Below are 18,736 nucleotides of genomic sequence, written 5' to 3'. Positions count from 1 at the left end.
ACTATATATATATATATATATTTTTTTTTTTTAAGGTAATCTCTACACCCACCATGGGGCTCAAACTCATGACCCCGAGATCAAGAGTCAAAAGCCCCACCAACACAGCCAGACAGGTGCCCCCAAAATAAATGTTACATTAAATATATAAACTAGAGGATAGAGATAAGGTCAATGAGACAAAAAGCAAGGTGTGGACTGCCAAGGGGTCTGGACTGGGGGCCTCATGGGTCCCTGAAGGCTTGCCCCACCCAACTGATCCCGTATTGCCATACAAGGTAATAGTGAATAATAATCCAAATCATAATCATGATAATACAAGCTGAGTGTCCAAGTACTTGATGGACCTCCTCTCATTTAATTTGGGAGCAAGGAGGACCTTAAGACAGATGACGTCAGAGCAGAACTGATCTGAGTCCGCGGGACCAGCTAGGAGGAGGAGGAGACTCGGCCAGGGATGAAGTGAGCTATAGATTTGCCAGTAGAAATGCAGCACATATAGTTCAATTTGAATCTCTGACAAACGATGGGTACTGTTTTAGTCTATCCCCCTGCACTATCTGATAGAGCAGGAATGCTCGCCTCATTGCCCCATCCAACTTCAATCTCCAGCTCACCTCCTCCAGGCAGCCTCCAGGCCTGCCCATGCAATATTTGGGGCATAATTATACTAAAAAAAAATTATTCTATCACATAGAAATTCAAATTTAACTGGTCATCCTGTAGGATATATATTTTGTTTAGTTTTACTGAGTTATAATGGACAGATAAAAATTGTGTATTTTTAGGTGTACAATGAGATGATTTAGTACAGGTACACATTCTGAAATGACTGCCACAATGAAGTTAGTGAAGACATCCATCACTTCACATAGTTACCATTTTTGTGTGTGGCGAGAACAATTAAGATCCACTCTCCTACAGTGTGGAGATTCCTCAAGAAATTAAAAATAGAGCTTCCCTATGACCCTGCAATTGCTCTGCTGGGTATTTACCCCAAAGATACAGATGGAGTGAAAAGAAGAGCCATCTGTACCCCAATGTTTATTGCATCAATGGCCACGGTCGCCAAACTGTGGAAAGAACCAAGATGCCCTTCAACGGATGAATGGATAAGGAAGATGTGGTCCATATACACAATGGAGTATTATGCCTCCATCAGAAAGGATGAATACCCAACTTTTGTAGCAACATGGACGGGACTGGAAGAGATTATGCTGAGCGAAATAAGTCAAGCAGAGAGAGTCAAGTATCATATGGTCTCACTTATTTGTGGAACATAACAAAGAACACGGAGGACATGGGGAGATGGAGAGGAGAAGGGAGTTGTGGGAGATTGGAAGGGGAGATGACCATGAGAGACTATGGACTCTGAAAAACAACCAGAGGCTTTTGAAGGGGTGTGGGGGTGGGAGGTTGAGGAACCAGGTGGTGGGTAATAGGGAGGGCACGTACTGCATGGAGCACTGGGTGTGGTGCAAAAACAATGAACACTGTTACACTGAAAATAAACAAATAATAAATAAATAAATAAATAAATAAATAAAAGAGATCCACTCTCCTATGAAATTGGACCACTTCCTTACACCACACACGAAAATAGACCCAAAATGGATGAAGGACCTCAATGTGAGAAAGGAATCCATCAATATCCTTGAGGAGAACACAGGCAGCAACCTCTTCGACCTCAGCCGCAGCAACATCTTCCTAGGAACATCGGCAAAGGCAAGGGAAGCAAGGGCTAAAATAAACTATTGGGATTTCATCAAGATCAAAAGCTTTTGCACAGCAAAGGGAACAGTTCACAAAACCAAAAGACAACTGACAGAATGGGAGAAGATATTTGCAAACGACATATCAGATAAAGGGCTAGTATCCAAAATCTATAAGGAACTTAGCAAACTCAACACCCAAAGAACAAACAATCCAATCAAGAAATGGGCAGAGGACATGAACAGACATTTCTTCAAAGAAGACATCCACATGGCCAACAGACACATGAAAAAGTGCTCCACATCACTTGGCATCAGGGAAATACAAATCAAAACCACAATGAGATATCACCTCACACCAGTCAGAATGGCTAAAATTAACAAGTCAGGAAATGACAGATGCTGGCGAGGATGCAGAGAAAGGGGAACCCTCTTACACTGTTGGTGGGAATGCAAGCTGGTGCAACCACTCTGGAAAACAGCATGGAGGTTCCTCAAAATGTTGAAAATAGAACTACCCTATGACCCAGCAATTGCACTACTGGGTATTTACCCTAAAGATACAAACGTAGTGATCCGAAGGGGCACGTGCACCCGAATGTTTATAGCAGCAATGTCTACAATAGCCAAACTATGGAAAGAACCTAGATGTCCATCAACAGATGAATGGATAAAAAAGATGTGGTATATATACACAATGGAATACTATGCAGCCATCAAAAGAAATGAAATCTTGCCATTTGCAACGACATGGATGGAACTAGAGGGTATCATGCTTAGTGAAATAAGTCAATCGGAGAAAGACAACTATCATATGATCTCCCTGATATGAGGACATGGAGAAGCAACATGGGGGGTTAGGGGGATAGGAGAAGAATAAATGAAACAAAATGGGATTGGGAGGGAGACAAACCATAAGTGACTCTTAATCTCACAAAACAAACTGGGGGTTGCTAGGGGGAGGTGGGTTTGGGAGAGGGGGAGGGGGGTTATGGACATTGGGGAGGGTATGTGCTATGGTGAGTGCTATGAAGTGTGTAAACCTGGCGATTCACAGACCTGTACCCCTGGGGATAAAAATGCATTATATGTTTATAAAAAAAATAAGAAATAAATAAAAAATTTAAAAGTCCAAAAAAAAAAAAGATCCACTCTCCTAGGAAATTCGACGTACGCAATAAACACAGTTATGAGCTATTGTCCTCATGCTGTACATTCGGTCAGTTACAAGATGAAGTTCTGGGCATCCTGTATATTTGTGTGCTCAACCTGGCAACTTGGAGAACTTGTACTTAGCAACTCCCATTCTTGGGGTGTTATTTCCTGTGGTGATCATGCCCTTACTGAGATAGTACTGGGACCACCCAGCCCCAGAAAACTAGCCCAGGCTGGGATCAAAAAACAGTGAGCTTTCAGATTTTATTTTTGTTCTTAGAACACGGAGGAAAGGGCGCCTGGGTGGCTCGGCGGGTTAAGCCGCTGCCTTCGGCTCAGGTCATGATCTCAGGGTCCTGGGATCGAGTTCCGCATCGGGCTCTCTGCTCAGCAGGGAGCCTGCTTCTCTCTCTGCCTGCCTCTCTGTCTACTTGTGATCTCTCTCTGTCAAATAAATAAATAAATAAAAATCTAAAAAAAGAACACGGAGGAAAGTTTCCCTGGACACCTGCCAGGTAGCAGAGAGAGAACAAAGGAACACCCTACCAGTTTCCGCAAATCAACTGGTCTAAAGAAAACACCCCCCCAGAAACACATAAAAAAAGAAATCTACTTCAGAAGCCTGCCTGACACAGATTCCCGCTGTGACCCATTCCTGTGTGCAGACTGTTAACAAAAAGTCAGGTTGGGGAGAGCACACAAGGACCATGAGCTGGAGCTCTTCTCCTCAAAAACAATCCTCTTGCACACTCAAATGGATACATTTGGCCAGAGTTCACGAACACAAACAGGAAAGCCCAGTGCTGGGACAGCCTCTCATCCAGGGCAGTCACAGTCAAGATCTGGGGTCCTAACAGTTCCCCAATCATGGGGAGACAGGGTCTGGAAGAAAACCATACTGTGGACTCCTGCCAGCAAAACGGGGTGTCAGAGGAAGAGTGGATTAGCCCCCAGAATTTAAAGATGGAACAGCTGCATCCTCTTACTCCTACCGCAGAAATCAGCTCCATGTCAGTGGTCCTTAGAGAGGGGGCGGTTCCTGGACCAGCACCAGCAGCATCACCTGGGAACCTGGGAAAATGCAGATTCCAAGGCCCTGCCCCAGACCTGCTGAATCGGTAACTCTGGAGAGTACCCAGCAGTGTGTGTGTGTGTGCGTGTCTGCATGTGTGTGTGTGTGTGTGTGTGTGTGTTTATGTGTAGATAGCTTCATTAACATGTAATTGACAAAAACTAAACGACTCATCCTGAGAAGGTATAATCTGACAAAGCTTGATACATATCCTCATGAAACTATCACCTTAATAAAGACAATGAACATATTCATCAATCCATCACCTCCCAAAAGTTCCTGTTTATCACCCTTTCTCCTCCTCCTCCTGCCCCACGCAGTGCGCAGGCAACCACTGCCCTATTTTCTGTCACTGTTGGTCAGTCCACAATTCATAGAGTTTCACATTATCTATCCTCCTCTCTGTGGTGAACTCCTATTTGAGCCTCAAAACCCTATCCAATGTCCCTGTAGCTAAGAAGCCTTCTCTGACTGAGACCAAGAAGCTCTTTCAACTATTCTCTGGTGCCCACAGCATCTTGGGCAAGTCTGGCATATTCGTATCTCACGACTGCACTAATACCCTCATCCCTCTCTCCGGATTGAGTAAAAATTCATGAATGGAGACCATAATCCCAACACTTAGCACAGGCCTGCCCCAGGAGCTGGTGATGGGTCAGGGGGCGACTCAGACAAACAATTGGTAAGATATAAATAAATGAAGAAAAGAATAAGCAAACAAGTCAACATCTTGCTTTTATTTTTAAACAAGAAACTACCACCTCTCCAGGTCCTACTCACAGAGCATGTCTTCCAGGAAGCTGTCCCGGACTGCCCCCACCCATGTGAATCACCAGTAATAGCTATTAAGTGTACCAGAGTGATAGATCTAGGCCAAGCCCTGTGCTCCACATTTTGTGTACATCATTTCTTTTACCTTCACCCCGACCCGATGAGGCAGATACTACTGTTCACATTATTTGCCTGAAAAGGAGACAGATGTTCAGAGAGGGTGGGGTGAGGTCATGTCGCTAATATGGGTCAGAGGCAGGGTTTGAGCCCAGAGCCTGCACGCTTACCTCTCCATATGCCACCTTCTGGCTCCCCTTATGTGTACAAGTCCCAGTTACCCTACAAGCCCAGGCCCCACAAAGGTAGCCTTTGTGTCCCCCACACGACCGGTCCTTGCCAACGGTGTCCCCCCTGGGCAAAGGAGAAGAGTCACGCAGGGAACCCCTCCATCACACTCCCATCCTGGCCACGGGGACCCACACATCCGCACACCCCTCAGAAGGACCTCCTCCATACCTTGGGCCATATGCCCATGCCGAAGGAGTGGCTCTCTGCCATCTGGTGCAGGTACAGCTCTGTCCTGGAAGCAGAGGAGGGACTGGAAGTCAGGGAGGGGCTGCCCACGCCAGGGGCCTGGCAGAGCGCATAGTCCTCATGACAGAGGGCTCCCTGCCATGGCCCGGATAGCCCCAGTGCCTGCCCCGGGCCCTAGTCCCATTTCTGGAATATTCTGCACTCCCTGCCCTTCTGTGGTCCCTCCTAAGTGCCAGAAAGCCCTGGCATGAAGAACATAAACCACATACACCCGGGGACAAGAAGCTAACGTGCTCCAGGGTCATATCTGAACAGCCGACCTGAATGAGTCCTGGCCGCCTGCAAAGTTCAAAGATGCCATCACTCACCTGAGATCCAGGTCCAACCCCGCTAGCATCTGGGAGAAAACCTCGAAATTGCCTTCCCCTTCTGTCTGCCGGGCCACACAGCTCTTCTCCAAGAGCATTGTCTGCAACAGGAATGGACAGGACGTGGCTGGCCTGCAGGGTACACCAGATGGCGGACCCCTCGGGGCACCCCTCTGCCCTGAGGCACTCTTGGGGACCGCGCTCTGTCAGACACCTCCATATGGAACCTGCACCCTCCTTTTTCCCACTGATTCAGAGCCCGTTCGGGGACTCGACTACTGCTGTAGCTCATTCCGATGAAAGCATCCAAAGGTAATAACAATTAAATGGAGCCACTCTCCAACATATTCGTATTTAACAGAAGCTTACCAACCTGACCCAAGTGGTGACTAACGGGGGAACTGCAGGGCTGGGACAGAAAAAGCACTATTTGGCACCGGTGAGTTTTCTTTGAGTCTGGAAATTATCCCAGCTCAGCATACAAACCATCCTTCTAATAACCTAATCCTATTTTCTGCTCAAGCTGCATGTTTGAGGTGGGAAGGGGAGCGGCACAGGTGATCGTGGAGACAGGAACAAACAGACCATGTGTTGGTTACACACAGCAGGGCCACAGAAGGCTGGCGAGCGTCTGTTTAATTTCAGCTTACGCTTTTAAGAGCCAGCTAATGAGAGGCTGGGTTACGTATTTACCCATGAATATTTCATCCCGGCGACATTCGGAGGTGCAGACGGGCTAGCAATGCTCCGGGGTGCTGAGGGAGGAGGGGACCATGGCTTGGGGATCCGCAACCATTAGGATACATGCCAGGGTCCCAGGTGGAGGCGTGACCTCTGCTGGGTGGAATTGGGGACACTGCAGCACCCAGGGCCCTCCACCCCCATCTGCCCAGAGCACCCACCTGGAGCTGAGCGGCCGCGACTCGCCCCGTGGCATTGAAGTCCAGCGACATCACCATGGCGACCCGGGTGGCATTGTAGCTGTGGCCAGTGGACACAGAGCCAAAAGCCCGGAGGACAGTGAAAGCAGCTCGGATCTTCTCCACTGTTGGAGGCATGGGGCAAGGCGTCACCTATGGCCCAGGAGCTGCCACCCCACCTCTCACAGGATCACCTTCCCTGCTGGCAACTTCACCGGTCCAAGTCCATCTGGTCCCAAGCCCCAGCAGGCTCCCCACCACCTCTCCAGCTCAGCACTAAACCACACACATTTCGCTGCTGCCCGGGCTGTGTACTGCAAGCAGGGTGCAGGGAGAGCAAGACTGAGTCAAGAAGGGGAGACACGCAGGGCCAGGATAGATACAGCCCGATGACAGGGGCTGCCTAGGCCTGACGCAGAAGGGCAGAGCATGAACATTCTCAGATCTACTCTGAGGGAGCTCACAGGGTAGCAGCAGCCTTGAAAAGCCCTCCAGTCTCTCCACAACTATTTATTGGGTACCTACTATGTGCTAGGCACTGTGCCAGGCACCTGGGTACAGCCTATCCTGACTGCCAACCTCCAACACATCCACTCTCAGCAGAACTACATTTTGAGAAAGCCAAGACTGGTGCCTCTCCCCATTTTATCCCCAGCCCCTAACATGAGTCGGGTGAAGAGCAGGTGATTGATAAAGGTTTGGAACAACTGTAGTGAGACAGCAGCACACACAGTAGTAAGGGGATTTGAATATGGGCTCTGCCTTTGCTAGTTATCTAACTTGGAGCAAGTCAACCTCTCTATGTCTCTGATACCCCATCTGAAGATGGGGATAATCATAGTACCCACATCTCTCCTTAAAGCCTAGCTGAAACATCATTACCTCAAGGAAATCTCCACTCCCCACTCCAAGGAAATCCCCACTCCTCACTCTTCTGGGCTCCCTCCTGCCCCACCTCTCTCCTAACAAGCTCTGCCAGCACTGTGTGCAGAACATTCAAGTTTGGAATATATATGAAGTTCAGTTTCCCTTCTGGTTGTCAAATCCTCATGAGCATAGGCCCTGCCCTTCTGTCTTTACTTATCGGGTCCTCTGTCCAGTTGAGCAAGTTGTGCACTGCACAAGGACACCTTTTCTAAGGGGCACATCATTTACATCATACAATGATAGGTTTATGTATTTATTAGGATGATCTCCCAGCACATAGCAGGCAAGCGTTTAGTTCTAACAGTGTCAGTATATGATGATTGTTCTGCACATAGCTGTGAATATCTTGAGGAAGGTTGTCCAATGAACCACAGGTGGCCCTGCCCAGAAGCAAGGACAGGGTCTGCCCATTGATGCTCAGTGAATGCTAGCTGAATGGACATAAGGAGGAGAAACCCAGTGCCCACTCCAACTCTCCCCACCCTCCTCCACAACCCACCCCCAACACCCGTCCCCTGGAGACCACTATACCTGAGACCCTGCCATCCACACCACCTGCAATTGCCACCAGGTGCTCCAGGAGCTGCTCACAGCAGGTGGTCTTCCCAGCACCACTGCGGCCCAGGGCCACGATGCTCTGGTCTCTCCGCTGGCTCAGTAGCGCCCAGTATGCCCGCTGTGCCAAGGAGCCCAGATGGGCTGGCAGGCCATCCCGGCGGCCCCTGGGCACCTGCAGGAAGATATCCTAGGTTTCAGTCTTCCCACCCGGGCCGGAGCCAAGGGAGCATTCCAAGACAGTGCCCCACCCCAGCCTTGAGCCCAGATTCATGTCCTGTCATCCTACCCCAGCCTTGAAAGAGAAGTCTTGAATGTAACCAGCAAAAGCCCAGCCTTGGGGTCTAGTCTTGCCCCGACCCACTGTGAGTCCTTCAGCAGCCTTTGAGCCCACTCCGAGTCTGGATCTCCTCTCTTGCTCCCCGGAGGCTTGTGTTAACTCATTATTGGATAGTACGTGCCAGGAATGAGGCAGCTTGATAAAATGGCAAGATTGATTAGTAATGTCTGCCATGGAAATAGAAAGAGGCATGGGGTAACTAGTGCTATGTATGCCATGTATTTGCCATAACAGTTTTAGGTAATACCTTAGATCCTTCACTCCATTCAGCCATCCACTCAGCCACTCATCTACTCTTCACTCAATTAAAAAAAAAAAATTGCTGAGTGTCTACTGCATGTCAGACACTGTTCCAGGCACTGGGGGGCACAGCACTATACAAATCGGGTAAAGAAAAGCCCTACCAACCACAAAAAGATACCATTATATATCTATTAGAATGCCTTAAAAAAAAAAGTTTAAAAATAATTTTTAAGGGGTGCCTGGGTGGCTCAGTGGGTTGAAGCCTCTGCCTTCGGCTCAGGTCATGATCCCAGCGTCCTGGGATCGAGTCCCGCATCGGGCTCTCTGCTTAGCAGGGAGCCTGCTTCCTCCTCTCTCTCTGCCTGCTTCTCTGCCTACTTGTGATCTCTGTCTGTCAAATAAGTAAATAAAATCTTTAAAAAAAAATAATTTTTAACACCCACTACCAAGTTCTGGCGAAGACACAAAGCGACTGTACTTCTCATACAATGCCAGTAAGAAGGCTAAAATGACACGGTCACTCTGGGAAAGAGTGAGATGTATGCTCAGCTTCCAACCTGGCAATCCCATTCTTAAGTATTAATCCGAGAGAAATAACTGTGTGTGTCGACCAAAAACCTTTGGTGGCACCTGTTTTATTGGACATATATTCAAAATCACCGGAAACTAGAAACAACCATTGGCAAAAAGTGCCATTTAACGAGGGAAAGAACCTAAGCAGCCATCACCCTCTGAGCACTGAAAGTCCCCTGTCCCAGAAAACCCCTCCTTCCTGGGGAAACCAGGACAGCGGGTCACCCAGTGAGTGGATAGGCCAGGGCACACGTGCCATACAAAAACCACGGGCCAGTGGCTGCAGTGACATGGATGAACGTGAAATGCATGGTGGGACGTAGAAGAAGCCAATTCAAAGGTGACTGGCTGCACCGTTCCAATGACATGACTTCTCAGAAAAGGCCCAACTCTAGGGACAGGGAAAAAAAAAAACCCCAGATCAGTGGCTTCCAAGGGCAGGACATGGGAATGGAGGGTGACGATACGGGGACCAGAGGACTAGGAACGGCCCTGCAGTTGATGGCGCAGTTGGTTACCCAACTACCCATGTGTGGCTGAAACTTACAGGTCTGCAGGCTGGAAAGGCTGAATCAAACCATATGTAAATTATATGTTAATGAATCTGACTTAAAACAAAACATCCCTGCCCCATGGAGCTTGCTTTCTGCGGGGAAGAGCCAGATGATAAAGAAAACAAAGAATCAAACTAGATCTCACTGGAGACATTGTAAAGCCATGACCCTGAATGAGATCACCAAGGAAGTGGGTGTTTAAAGAGGAGGAGACGGAGGCCCCTGGGTGGCTCAGTGGGTTAAGCCGCTGCCTTCGGCTCAGGTCACGATCTCGAGGTCCTGGGATCAAGCCCTGCATCAGGGTCTCTGCTCAGCCTGGAGCCTGCTTCCCCTTCTCTCTCTCTGCCTGCCTCTCTGCCTACTTGTGATCTCTCTCTCTCTGTCAAATAAATAAATAAAATCTTAAAAATAAATAAACAAAGAGGAGGAGACAAGAGGTGTGGGACAGGCACTGCGTCCTGGGGAGGTCAGGGAGACCAGCCGAGACCAGCTGGGAAGGAGGCTGAGGAGGAGGTCCTGTAGGACAGAAGGAAAACCAGGACAGGGGAGACCTGGAGCTCAGGAAGGGAGGGTCTGCAGGCGTAGGGGGGCATGGCTATGCCAAATGCCCTGGGGAGTGGGGCGGTCAAGTAAGGGAAAACCAGAGACTGGAGCATTTGGCAATGTGTTTGGCAACAGGGAAACCCCTGGTGACCTTGACAAAAGTCTGCTTAGCGTGGCCTTTGGGTGGAAAGCAAGAGGCTGACAGGAGGCAGAGTGGTCAGTGGAAAGGCACCAAAATGGGCGGGGCAGTGGGCCCCGCTGGAGGAGGACATCCAAAGCCTGGCATGACAAGTAGGTGACTACAGGGCCCGGCGAGACCCCATCTGCCTTCTCCACTGCCTTAGCAGGGCCAGGGGCTCAAACCCCCACATGGCGGCTCTTCCCTTCACCTGGACCTTTGGCCAGGGGCTGAGGGCCGCTCCCAGTCGTCGGCTGGCCTCCCCTCCCCAAGACACCCAGACACAATAATGAGTCCATGTCCTGACACAAAAAACAGGGCCCAGCAGGATCCCCAGAGCTGGCAAAGGTAGGACACGCCCCCACACTGGCTGGACACGGGCTTTGGGCATGCCGCAGGCAGAAGGTTCTGGGATCTAAATCCCAACGCTGCCTCCCACTCTGGAAACGCTGAAGTTCAGGGAACAGGCTATCCCACCTGTCAGCCCCCTCAGGGTGGGCGGGGGGCTAGAAGGACAAAGGGAGGACCCTCCTAATCCAGGCCCCTGTGCACATAAACAGATGCACGTATGCACACATGCCTTGCATGTTGGCACATAAGCGTGCTCACGGGCACACACATCCAACGGTGGCAGAGGCCACAGTTACGCAGAGCTGTACACGTCTACACTGCACACATTCACACCCATGCTCACACCCACGCACCCTGCGCCCCCAGGCACACACTCAACTCCCAGCCATCCCCAGAGAGAGAGCCCTCCCTGCCCGCCGCGCCCCAGTCTCCACCAAGCCCATCTTGGGGGTGGCCCCAGGCCCAGGCTCACCACAGGTCACTGCTCCCACCTGGTGGCCATTGGAGGAACCACGTGTGATTCAGCCAAAGTGAAGAAAGGGGTTTCAGGTTTGGGTTTGGGAATCTGGACCTTTAAGGGGGTCCCATCCCCATCCCAGAGTTACAGGGCCCCGGGCATCACCTAACTCCTTACAAGGCATATTCCCAAAGCCTGCACTTTCGGCTTCTCAGCCCAGATTCTGTAAAGAATGTCTCAGTCCAGAACAGTCAGCGAGAATCTGGCTCACTGTAGGGGTCTGTACAAAATCTCTCAGAGGCTTCTAAGGAGCAAGAGGAAGCATGCAGCTTCTTGGGAGGCTTGGAGGCCTGAGGCTGCACTAGCAGAAGCATAGCCCTCACAGCAAGGGAGGGGAGGGTGCACAGGCCCCCAGACAGCGGGGCTGGGGAGCACGTGACAGGGTGGTGTGGGATGTCCTGGAGAAGAGGGGTCTTGAAGGGAGATTCAGAACCGCTAGCCCCCCGTTTTTTAATGGAATTTAGCATCATTCAGGGGCTATGGATAGATTTGTCCCTTGGCACCCCAAGATGTAGCTTTTCATCCCCAGTTAACAGATGAGAACAAGGCCGAAGAGAGGTCGAGATCATTCCAAGGCACCTGGGGGGTATCAGGAACTGTGCCAGAGGCTTGTGCTTTCCCCAATCATGAAGTCCTCGCCACGGCACCCAGGTAAGACCTCCAGCAAGCCTGCTCTAGATCCCATTTCCATCAGCACGGCAGACCATCCTACCTCTGCTGAAGACCCCCCCCCCCAGAAGCTGGCATCATGCTCAAGGCAAAAACCAGAATCCTTACGGCCACGTGGAAGACCTGCTGTGATCAGTCCCTGCTGGTCCTGGCCTCCCCAATCTCTCCCCAGCAATCAGCTGCTCTACCCACCATTGTCTTTGTCAGTGGGGGCCTGTCTTCCCCCTCCAGAACGGAAGCACCGCAAGGACAGGCTGTCTGTCTCCCTCCCTGCTTTTGTCCCCACCCCCACCCCCCCACCCCCCACCCCCCATGCCTTGCATGGAGGAGACTCTCCCTCAGTATCTCAATCAACAGCCTGGGGGACCAAGAGGCACTCGGGCTCAGGTGGCCAGGGTGTGGCTGCAAGCATCGCCACAAGGGGGCGCTGAGAGCTTGCCTTTTCTGGGACTGTCTCGTCAAAAACCGGGCATTTCTCCACTTTGCAGGGAGGGGGGAAAAAGGAAAAGCAGAATCAATCGGGGCTTCTGGTTCCCGATTTATGTGGGTGTCTGGGACTCTCGAATGTGCAGTATGGGGTTTGGGGCGCAAAAATGCTGGCGACCTGGGTTTCACCCCCAGCTCTCCCCCTTGCGGAACCGGAGGGCTGGCCCCGCAGATCTCGTCCGCAGCAGGCAGCAGGTAAAGGTCCTATCTTTTCAGGGGTGCGTGAGCATTAGCTGAGATACTCTGAAAAGGTACTTGAAGTAGTACCTGGCCCAGAGCTGATATTCGTTCAATATTTCTGTCATGATTATAGTCTTTAATGCCCCTGTTTGTTTCCAGCCCTGATTCATCCATCATTCCCCTCTCTGGAGGGGGCTCAGGTCGTCCTCGGTGCCCACGATGCACACAATGCCCCAGATCTTCTATCTGGCAGGATGCTACTTACAGACAGGTTTGCAGGGGGCTCCAGCTGCCCCCTGCTCTCCCCTGAGATGCAGAGGGGGCACCACCCCACCCATCAGGCGCCCTTGCCAGGGCCGAGTCCCCATGGTCCTGCTCACCTTGCCTGCAGAGGGCGCTGGAGGCCCTGGGGACTGGAGGACGATCAGGTCTGGCCCTTTGAAGGTGTGAGGCAGCTGTGCCCGGTAGCGGTGGAGAAGCGTGTTCAGGACACTCGATTCGTTGACACTGACAAGGGAGGCCAGGTCCTCAGCCTGGTCCAGCTCAGGGGGATTGGCCTGTGAAGCATCACACAAAGTGTCCTGTGGGCCTCCATACCACTGCCATCACCCCTACACACACACACACACACACACACACACGCACGCACTCTGGCATGCACGCACGGCCCCAGTGACCCTCTCCCTGGAGAGCTGTTTCCCTTGGACCAGGACAGAAAGTGAGGACTCTGGAGAGAGAGAAACAGAACCGTACAGATGAAATAAGGACAACCCTGCCGTCACTGCCCAGGGAGGGGAGAGGCTCCAAAGAGAGCCAGCAAGATTCGGACAGCCTCCCGTGTCTCAAACACCGCAAGAAGGGGGTTGTTCCAGAGAAAGCAAGTGTGCATGCCTGGTGCCCCCTCTCTGGGTCTTGCCAGGGAGTCCTGCAGGTGTTCTGTGAGACTCGGGGATGAAGACCAGTGGCCAAACAGCCCCATTTCTCTGATAGCCCATCATGCATTGATCCTTTGGAAATATGCCCAAATTCTTCCAGAAGCAAGGGATGACTGCAGCTTCTCCTTGGGGCAGCCATTCTAAAAGCCTTCCTACTATTCTTTCCAGCTTCAGAGAGTTTTCTGGGCCCAGTGCTCTGGGCTCCTCGCAGGTCAGTGGACATGGGCCCACTACAAACTGTAAATACCAGCAAGAGTAAAGATCCTGGGGCCAGCAGAGGGCAGAAAAGGAGGAATAATGAATGAGACCCACAAGGAGCTGCTGGAAGAAACATCTTGATTAGTAGGCTGTGAGAGATGGAAAAGGACCAGGGCAGGACCCTTTTTCCCCATCATTAGACTCTAAATCTCAAAAAGATTTATGGTGTATTACAAAAATTATAAAAATGTAGTTGGGCTTCTCAACCAAAAGAAAAGTTAATACCCCCAAATAATAGGCCATTGAAACCTAAGCTATAGCTGCACATTTGGCTCTGAGTTCCCTGGCAGCCAGGGTGAAAAGGGAAACATGCATTGTAGTAGGATTTGCAATGTCCATAAAACGAAAAGCAAGCACTTTCTTGGATCAAGCAGAACTCCCAGTTCTGACACATATGTCTGTTCTTGTGTCCTCGCTAAGAGAACACTGGGATAAAGCAACGACCCCATGACAATATACTGCCAGGAGAGCAACAGAGGTCGATGATGGTTTTCCTTACCACTCCCTCCAATGTGGGCAGTCAGGTACAGGCCTGGGGAAAGAAGGTGTGGAGCAGGCGGGGAGGGGGACGTAGGGCTCACCCTATGAACATGCTCCTCATCCACCTCGGTGATGGTTTTGTCAGCATCGATGAGAAGTCGTACCCTTCCTGCCGGTAGGTCAGCTGTTCCCTCATCTGGCTTCAGCACAGTCGCTGGTGACAGCCCACAGAGAGAGAGAGAAAGAAAGGCTCTAAGCCGAATGGTCAGAGCACAGAGCTTATAGAAGGATCAAATTATGACCCTGAACCCTTTGAGGACAGAAGCTGAGTCTGGGTCACTTGGGCTTTCATCATCTGGCTCAGTGCCAGGCTCAGGGTAGGCACCCTGGTACTTAAGTGCACTGACCCATATTGTATCTAGACCTGGGAGGGGAGACAATGCCATATGGGCTGCCCCTTCCCCTTCCAGGGTCCATGGCAGACATCACTAATCAATCACTCTGCACAGTTGTGTTCTGGCGGGGACACATAATTGCTTCTCAGTAGAGTGTGGTCACAAAGGACAAAAGCAGGCTCGACAAAGGACAAAAGCAGGCTCGTGAGGTGAAATCTCTTTGGCCATTTGCGCTATGCCTCATTGCCTCAGGGAACCCTAGAGGAGCCAAACAATGCTCAGGGCATTAATGACTTCATTAAATAATGAATTCCCGAGGGGCAATTGCCTTTGGAAAGATCAGCTGGGTGGGTCAAATGACACTCAACTCTTCCCAATCCAAAAGCCACAGACTCTTACCCTAGACTCGACTGCTCCCTTCCCGCACCCACCCTCCCCCCAAACTGTGATTTAGCAAATATGACTAGCAGCGGAGGGGGCGTGAGAAGAAAATACTTAGACCCTCCCCTACTTAGGTGCTAACACCCCTGATTACCAAGAGTAAATCCATTCTTCTGAACCAGCCAGACTTTCTCTGCCTCATACCATCTGTCCTCGGGAGCCTGAAGCAAAGATCACATAAATCAGACCAAGAGGACACTGCCTGCCCCACCCCCAACACCAAGTCAGCGGAGAACTCTTTACATGGGAGTTTCTCACTGTGTGATCTGGGACCACTGAAATCAGAATTCCCCAAGGGAGAGCAAGGAGGGGGCTGTTTATTTTCAGGGAGATGCCTTGGCCCTACCCCTGGCCTTTTGAATGGAGGTTCCGAGGCAGAGCCCAGGAATCTGCATTTTGAGCACTCTACAATTTGCACAACCCCAAGTTTAGGGAATACCATGTGACACCATGAGAGGACATCTCCCACCCTTGGGACCTCCTTCATGCTGTGGAGAATCTTCCTCCAGGACAGGGGTAGTGGGGGCCTCCAGAACCCAGCGTATCGAAAAGGAAGTGCTATGCCCTCTTCTTGAGTGGGCCGTCCCTCTCCAATTCCCTGTCCATCTCCTATCCTGCCTTATTCACCCCCAGGGGCAGGTCTTTCCCATCCCTCTCTCTCTGGAGGGTCCCCCTTGCTCCGCCCCACTCCCCGGGGCTGCAGTCCCTCACCTGATCCGAGTCTTTACTCCCCTCGGGCCGGTCTGGCCCCTCTTCACTCTCCTTCTGAGTCTGAGGCCTTTTTGCCTGGCCCTCCAAAGCAGATAGTCTGGGTCCTTCCGGCTCCGTCTCCAGGGCCTCGGCCCCATCATCGGCTCCCACGCAGGACTCCCCAGCTTTCTGCCCTCTGCTCTCCAGCTGGCCCTCCTTCCCAGCAGGCGCTGGCATCTCTCTGCCTGCACCCACCTCCTCGGGGGCTGTACGGCCCTTCTCTGTCTTCCCCCTAGCTTTACCTGCCTCTCCAGACTCACCCTGAGGTTGCTCTTTCTTGCCTACCTTAGGCTGGGGCTCCATTGCCTTCCCAGGCACACTCTGAGGCTCCCCCACTTTCTCTACCTGTCCGGGAGCTTCCCCCACCTTCCCTGGCTGCCCCTGCCCTTGGCTCACTTTGTCCTCCTTGCTCTGTGGTTCCTCTGTCTTCTCTGACCTTCTTGGGAGCGTACCTTCTTTGTCCTTCTTACTCTGGGGACCATCCCACTTGCTCCTTCTGCCCAGGGAAACTCCCCACTTTCTTACCTGGATTTGGGCCCCAGCCCCCTTCCCTTCACCACCCTCCTTGGAGAGATTTCCCTTTGCCATCTTGTTTGGGGGGTCCCCTCCCCCTTTCTCTGCTGTCTCCTGCCTCTCCCCTTCGCATGGCCCCTCTCTCCCCTGGACCTCACCCCCTTTCGGCCCTTTGGTCTGGGAGTCCTCGCCTCCTTTCTTCCCTGCACCTTGTTTAGTTGGTAGCACCTTTCCTGGGTCCCCAATACCCTCAGTCTGAGTCTTCTCAGCCTTTGGGGTCGTGTCCTTAGTGCCAGCCTGGGGACCACGAGGAGTCCCAGGAGTCCCTCCCTTTTTTTCCCCTCCGGGGTCTGTGGCTGGGGGTGCAGTCTTGCAGGTGGGAGCGTCAGGGGGCTGGGCCCGCTGCTCCGGCTTGACCGAGTCCGGGTCCAGCTTGGCCACCATCAGCAGCACGTCACCCCTCCGCACACCTCTCTTGAAGGGCACGGGTTTTTTGGCCGGTGTCCCCCCGGTGCCCGATTCCTGGGGCTTCTCGCCATTGATGCTGGTCATTGGCACAGGGTCTGTGGGGCTGGCCCCCTCGCTCTCCTTGGTTGGAATGTTGGAGTTCTGCGGAGAGCTTGACTGGTTGCCTTGGCTAATTTGCTGGTTTCCAGGTTTGGCGCCACTGTTGGACCTGCTCTTGGGTTGGCTAGTGGAAATTTCTGGGGTCTAGGAGAGAGAGGCCACAACCACACTTAGCTCCTTGCTGACCTGCAGGATTTGGGCCAAACAAGATAAGCAACCCTACCCTCCCTTAATCCCACCCATGGACTCTCCTCCTTTGGATTTTCTTTGTCACCCAAACTTCCAGTCTGCTCTGCGGGGGAGATGGTGCCCCCAGAATCACTGAGGCCAAGAGGCAACTCACACACATCCATTTTACAGATGAGCAAAGCGAGGCCTCCACCACACAGGGTGGTGGGACCTAGAACCCAGCTCTCCCGACATTCGCTATCGGTCTCTTTCTGCCCCAGGGTGGTTCCAGCCTCTCCCTGTCTCTCCCTGGCTGCCTGGCCTTCAGAAAACCAAGTCAGCTCTCTGAGCTTCATTTCACCTCCCTGCAAACTGGGGACAGAGTCTGATGCTCCTTGCAAGAACTACATGAGGACCTTGTGCTGGGTGGGGCACCAGGTCTGCTAGGCTAAGGAGAGAATCCAGTTAGCTACCGCTTAGGACAAGAAAATTAAATTGGCAAGAGCCAGACAGGGCTCACGGCCTCACAGACACATGAGCTCCAGCCCCAGGAACGTCTTGGCCCACGGTCCAGACACCTGCTGTGGTCTGAGGCTTGTCCGTTCTGCGTCCTGGCTCTGAGCCTCTGGCTCAGCCCTGGGGTGACAGTTTGTCCCCATCCTATGCTCAGCTCTGCTTCTTCACTTGTGCCCCGTGACGCGAGCACAGCCTGCAGCCTTGTGGGATGCTTTCCTACCCAGGCCTCTGTGGCCGCACCAGCCACCTTGCTCCCTAGACTGGCCCTTCCCGAGGCAGCTCGCCCGAACAGAGAACACACAGACTCCTGTCCTGGCTCAGCCTCTGTCTGGCCTCATGACCTTGAGCAAGTTGCTTGACTCTCTAAACCTCACTCCCCGCCTCTGAGGAGTGGGTGTAATCCCATCTACCCCGTTGTGCAGAGGAGCTCAAGGGAGCCCGTGAGCGGCAAAGTGAACCCCATCTAGTAATAAACAGCACATGCTCCATGACCTAACCACAGTCTCTGGAGGTTGACTTTGGCCCCACTTATGCCCGGCTCAGGCAGGGGTGGGGACAGAGCCCATCCTCCCTGTAATCTGTCCCCAGAAGCCTTGGCAGGGATATTTCAACAGTTGCTGTCATTCAGCTGCCGGAGAGCCTCTTGGAGGCAGGGAAGCCATTGTAATTGGACAGGTGCGGGCACGTGGGGGACCAGACAGGCACACAACAGCTGAACGGGGGTGGGAGGCAGAGCCAGGCTGGTCACTGGGCCCAAGCCAACTCCAGCCCCCAGGGCCACCAGAATGATCAGCCTAATCATTGCAGTATTTGCTCCATCCCGAGGGGGTGCTGGAGAGACATGGGGAGATGCCCTGTCTGTCCGACAGTGATATACCCAAGCCCACCTGCCTGCTGTCCAGCCTCATCATCCTGCCCGGGGTTCCCTGGCTAGGGAGGGAAGGGAGGGAGGCAGCACTGGCTGCCATCAGGGTTGAACTTGCAAATCCTCAAAGTACAGGGGCTGTATCTTGTCCTACGATAGCTTCCGTTCCGCAGCACTGTTCAGAATAATTGGGGGATTTC

At 52.1% G+C, this 18,736-nt stretch overlaps 1 protein-coding gene across 1 annotated transcript in view; it reads right to left on the bottom strand.

Moving 5' to 3' along the window:
* The window catches only part of MYO18B (myosin XVIIIB), a gene marked incomplete at its 5' end in the record, with an annotated part of 249,320 nt that overhangs the window by 213,923 nt on the left and 16,661 nt on the right, over window positions 1-18,736 (bottom strand). Inside the window, 8 exons of the mRNA XM_046025552.1 lie at window positions 5,227-5,290; window positions 5,613-5,713; window positions 6,515-6,657; window positions 7,991-8,189; window positions 13,029-13,205; window positions 14,423-14,535; window positions 15,252-15,318; window positions 15,869-17,131. Of these exons, the coding sequence (XP_045881508.1) occupies window positions 5,227-5,290; window positions 5,613-5,713; window positions 6,515-6,657; window positions 7,991-8,189; window positions 13,029-13,205; window positions 14,423-14,535; window positions 15,252-15,318; window positions 15,869-17,131 (2,127 nt within the window). The remainder of the gene's footprint in view (window positions 1-5,226; window positions 5,291-5,612; window positions 5,714-6,514; window positions 6,658-7,990; window positions 8,190-13,028; window positions 13,206-14,422; window positions 14,536-15,251; window positions 15,319-15,868; window positions 17,132-18,736) is intronic.

Source organism: Meles meles, chromosome 12, assembly GCF_922984935.1.
Source record: "Meles meles chromosome 12, mMelMel3.1 paternal haplotype, whole genome shotgun sequence".
Classification (NCBI taxonomy): domain Eukaryota; kingdom Metazoa; phylum Chordata; class Mammalia; order Carnivora; family Mustelidae; genus Meles; species Meles meles.
Note: the sequence above shows the minus strand (reverse complement) of the source record. Positions and strands in the feature narration are given on the sequence as shown.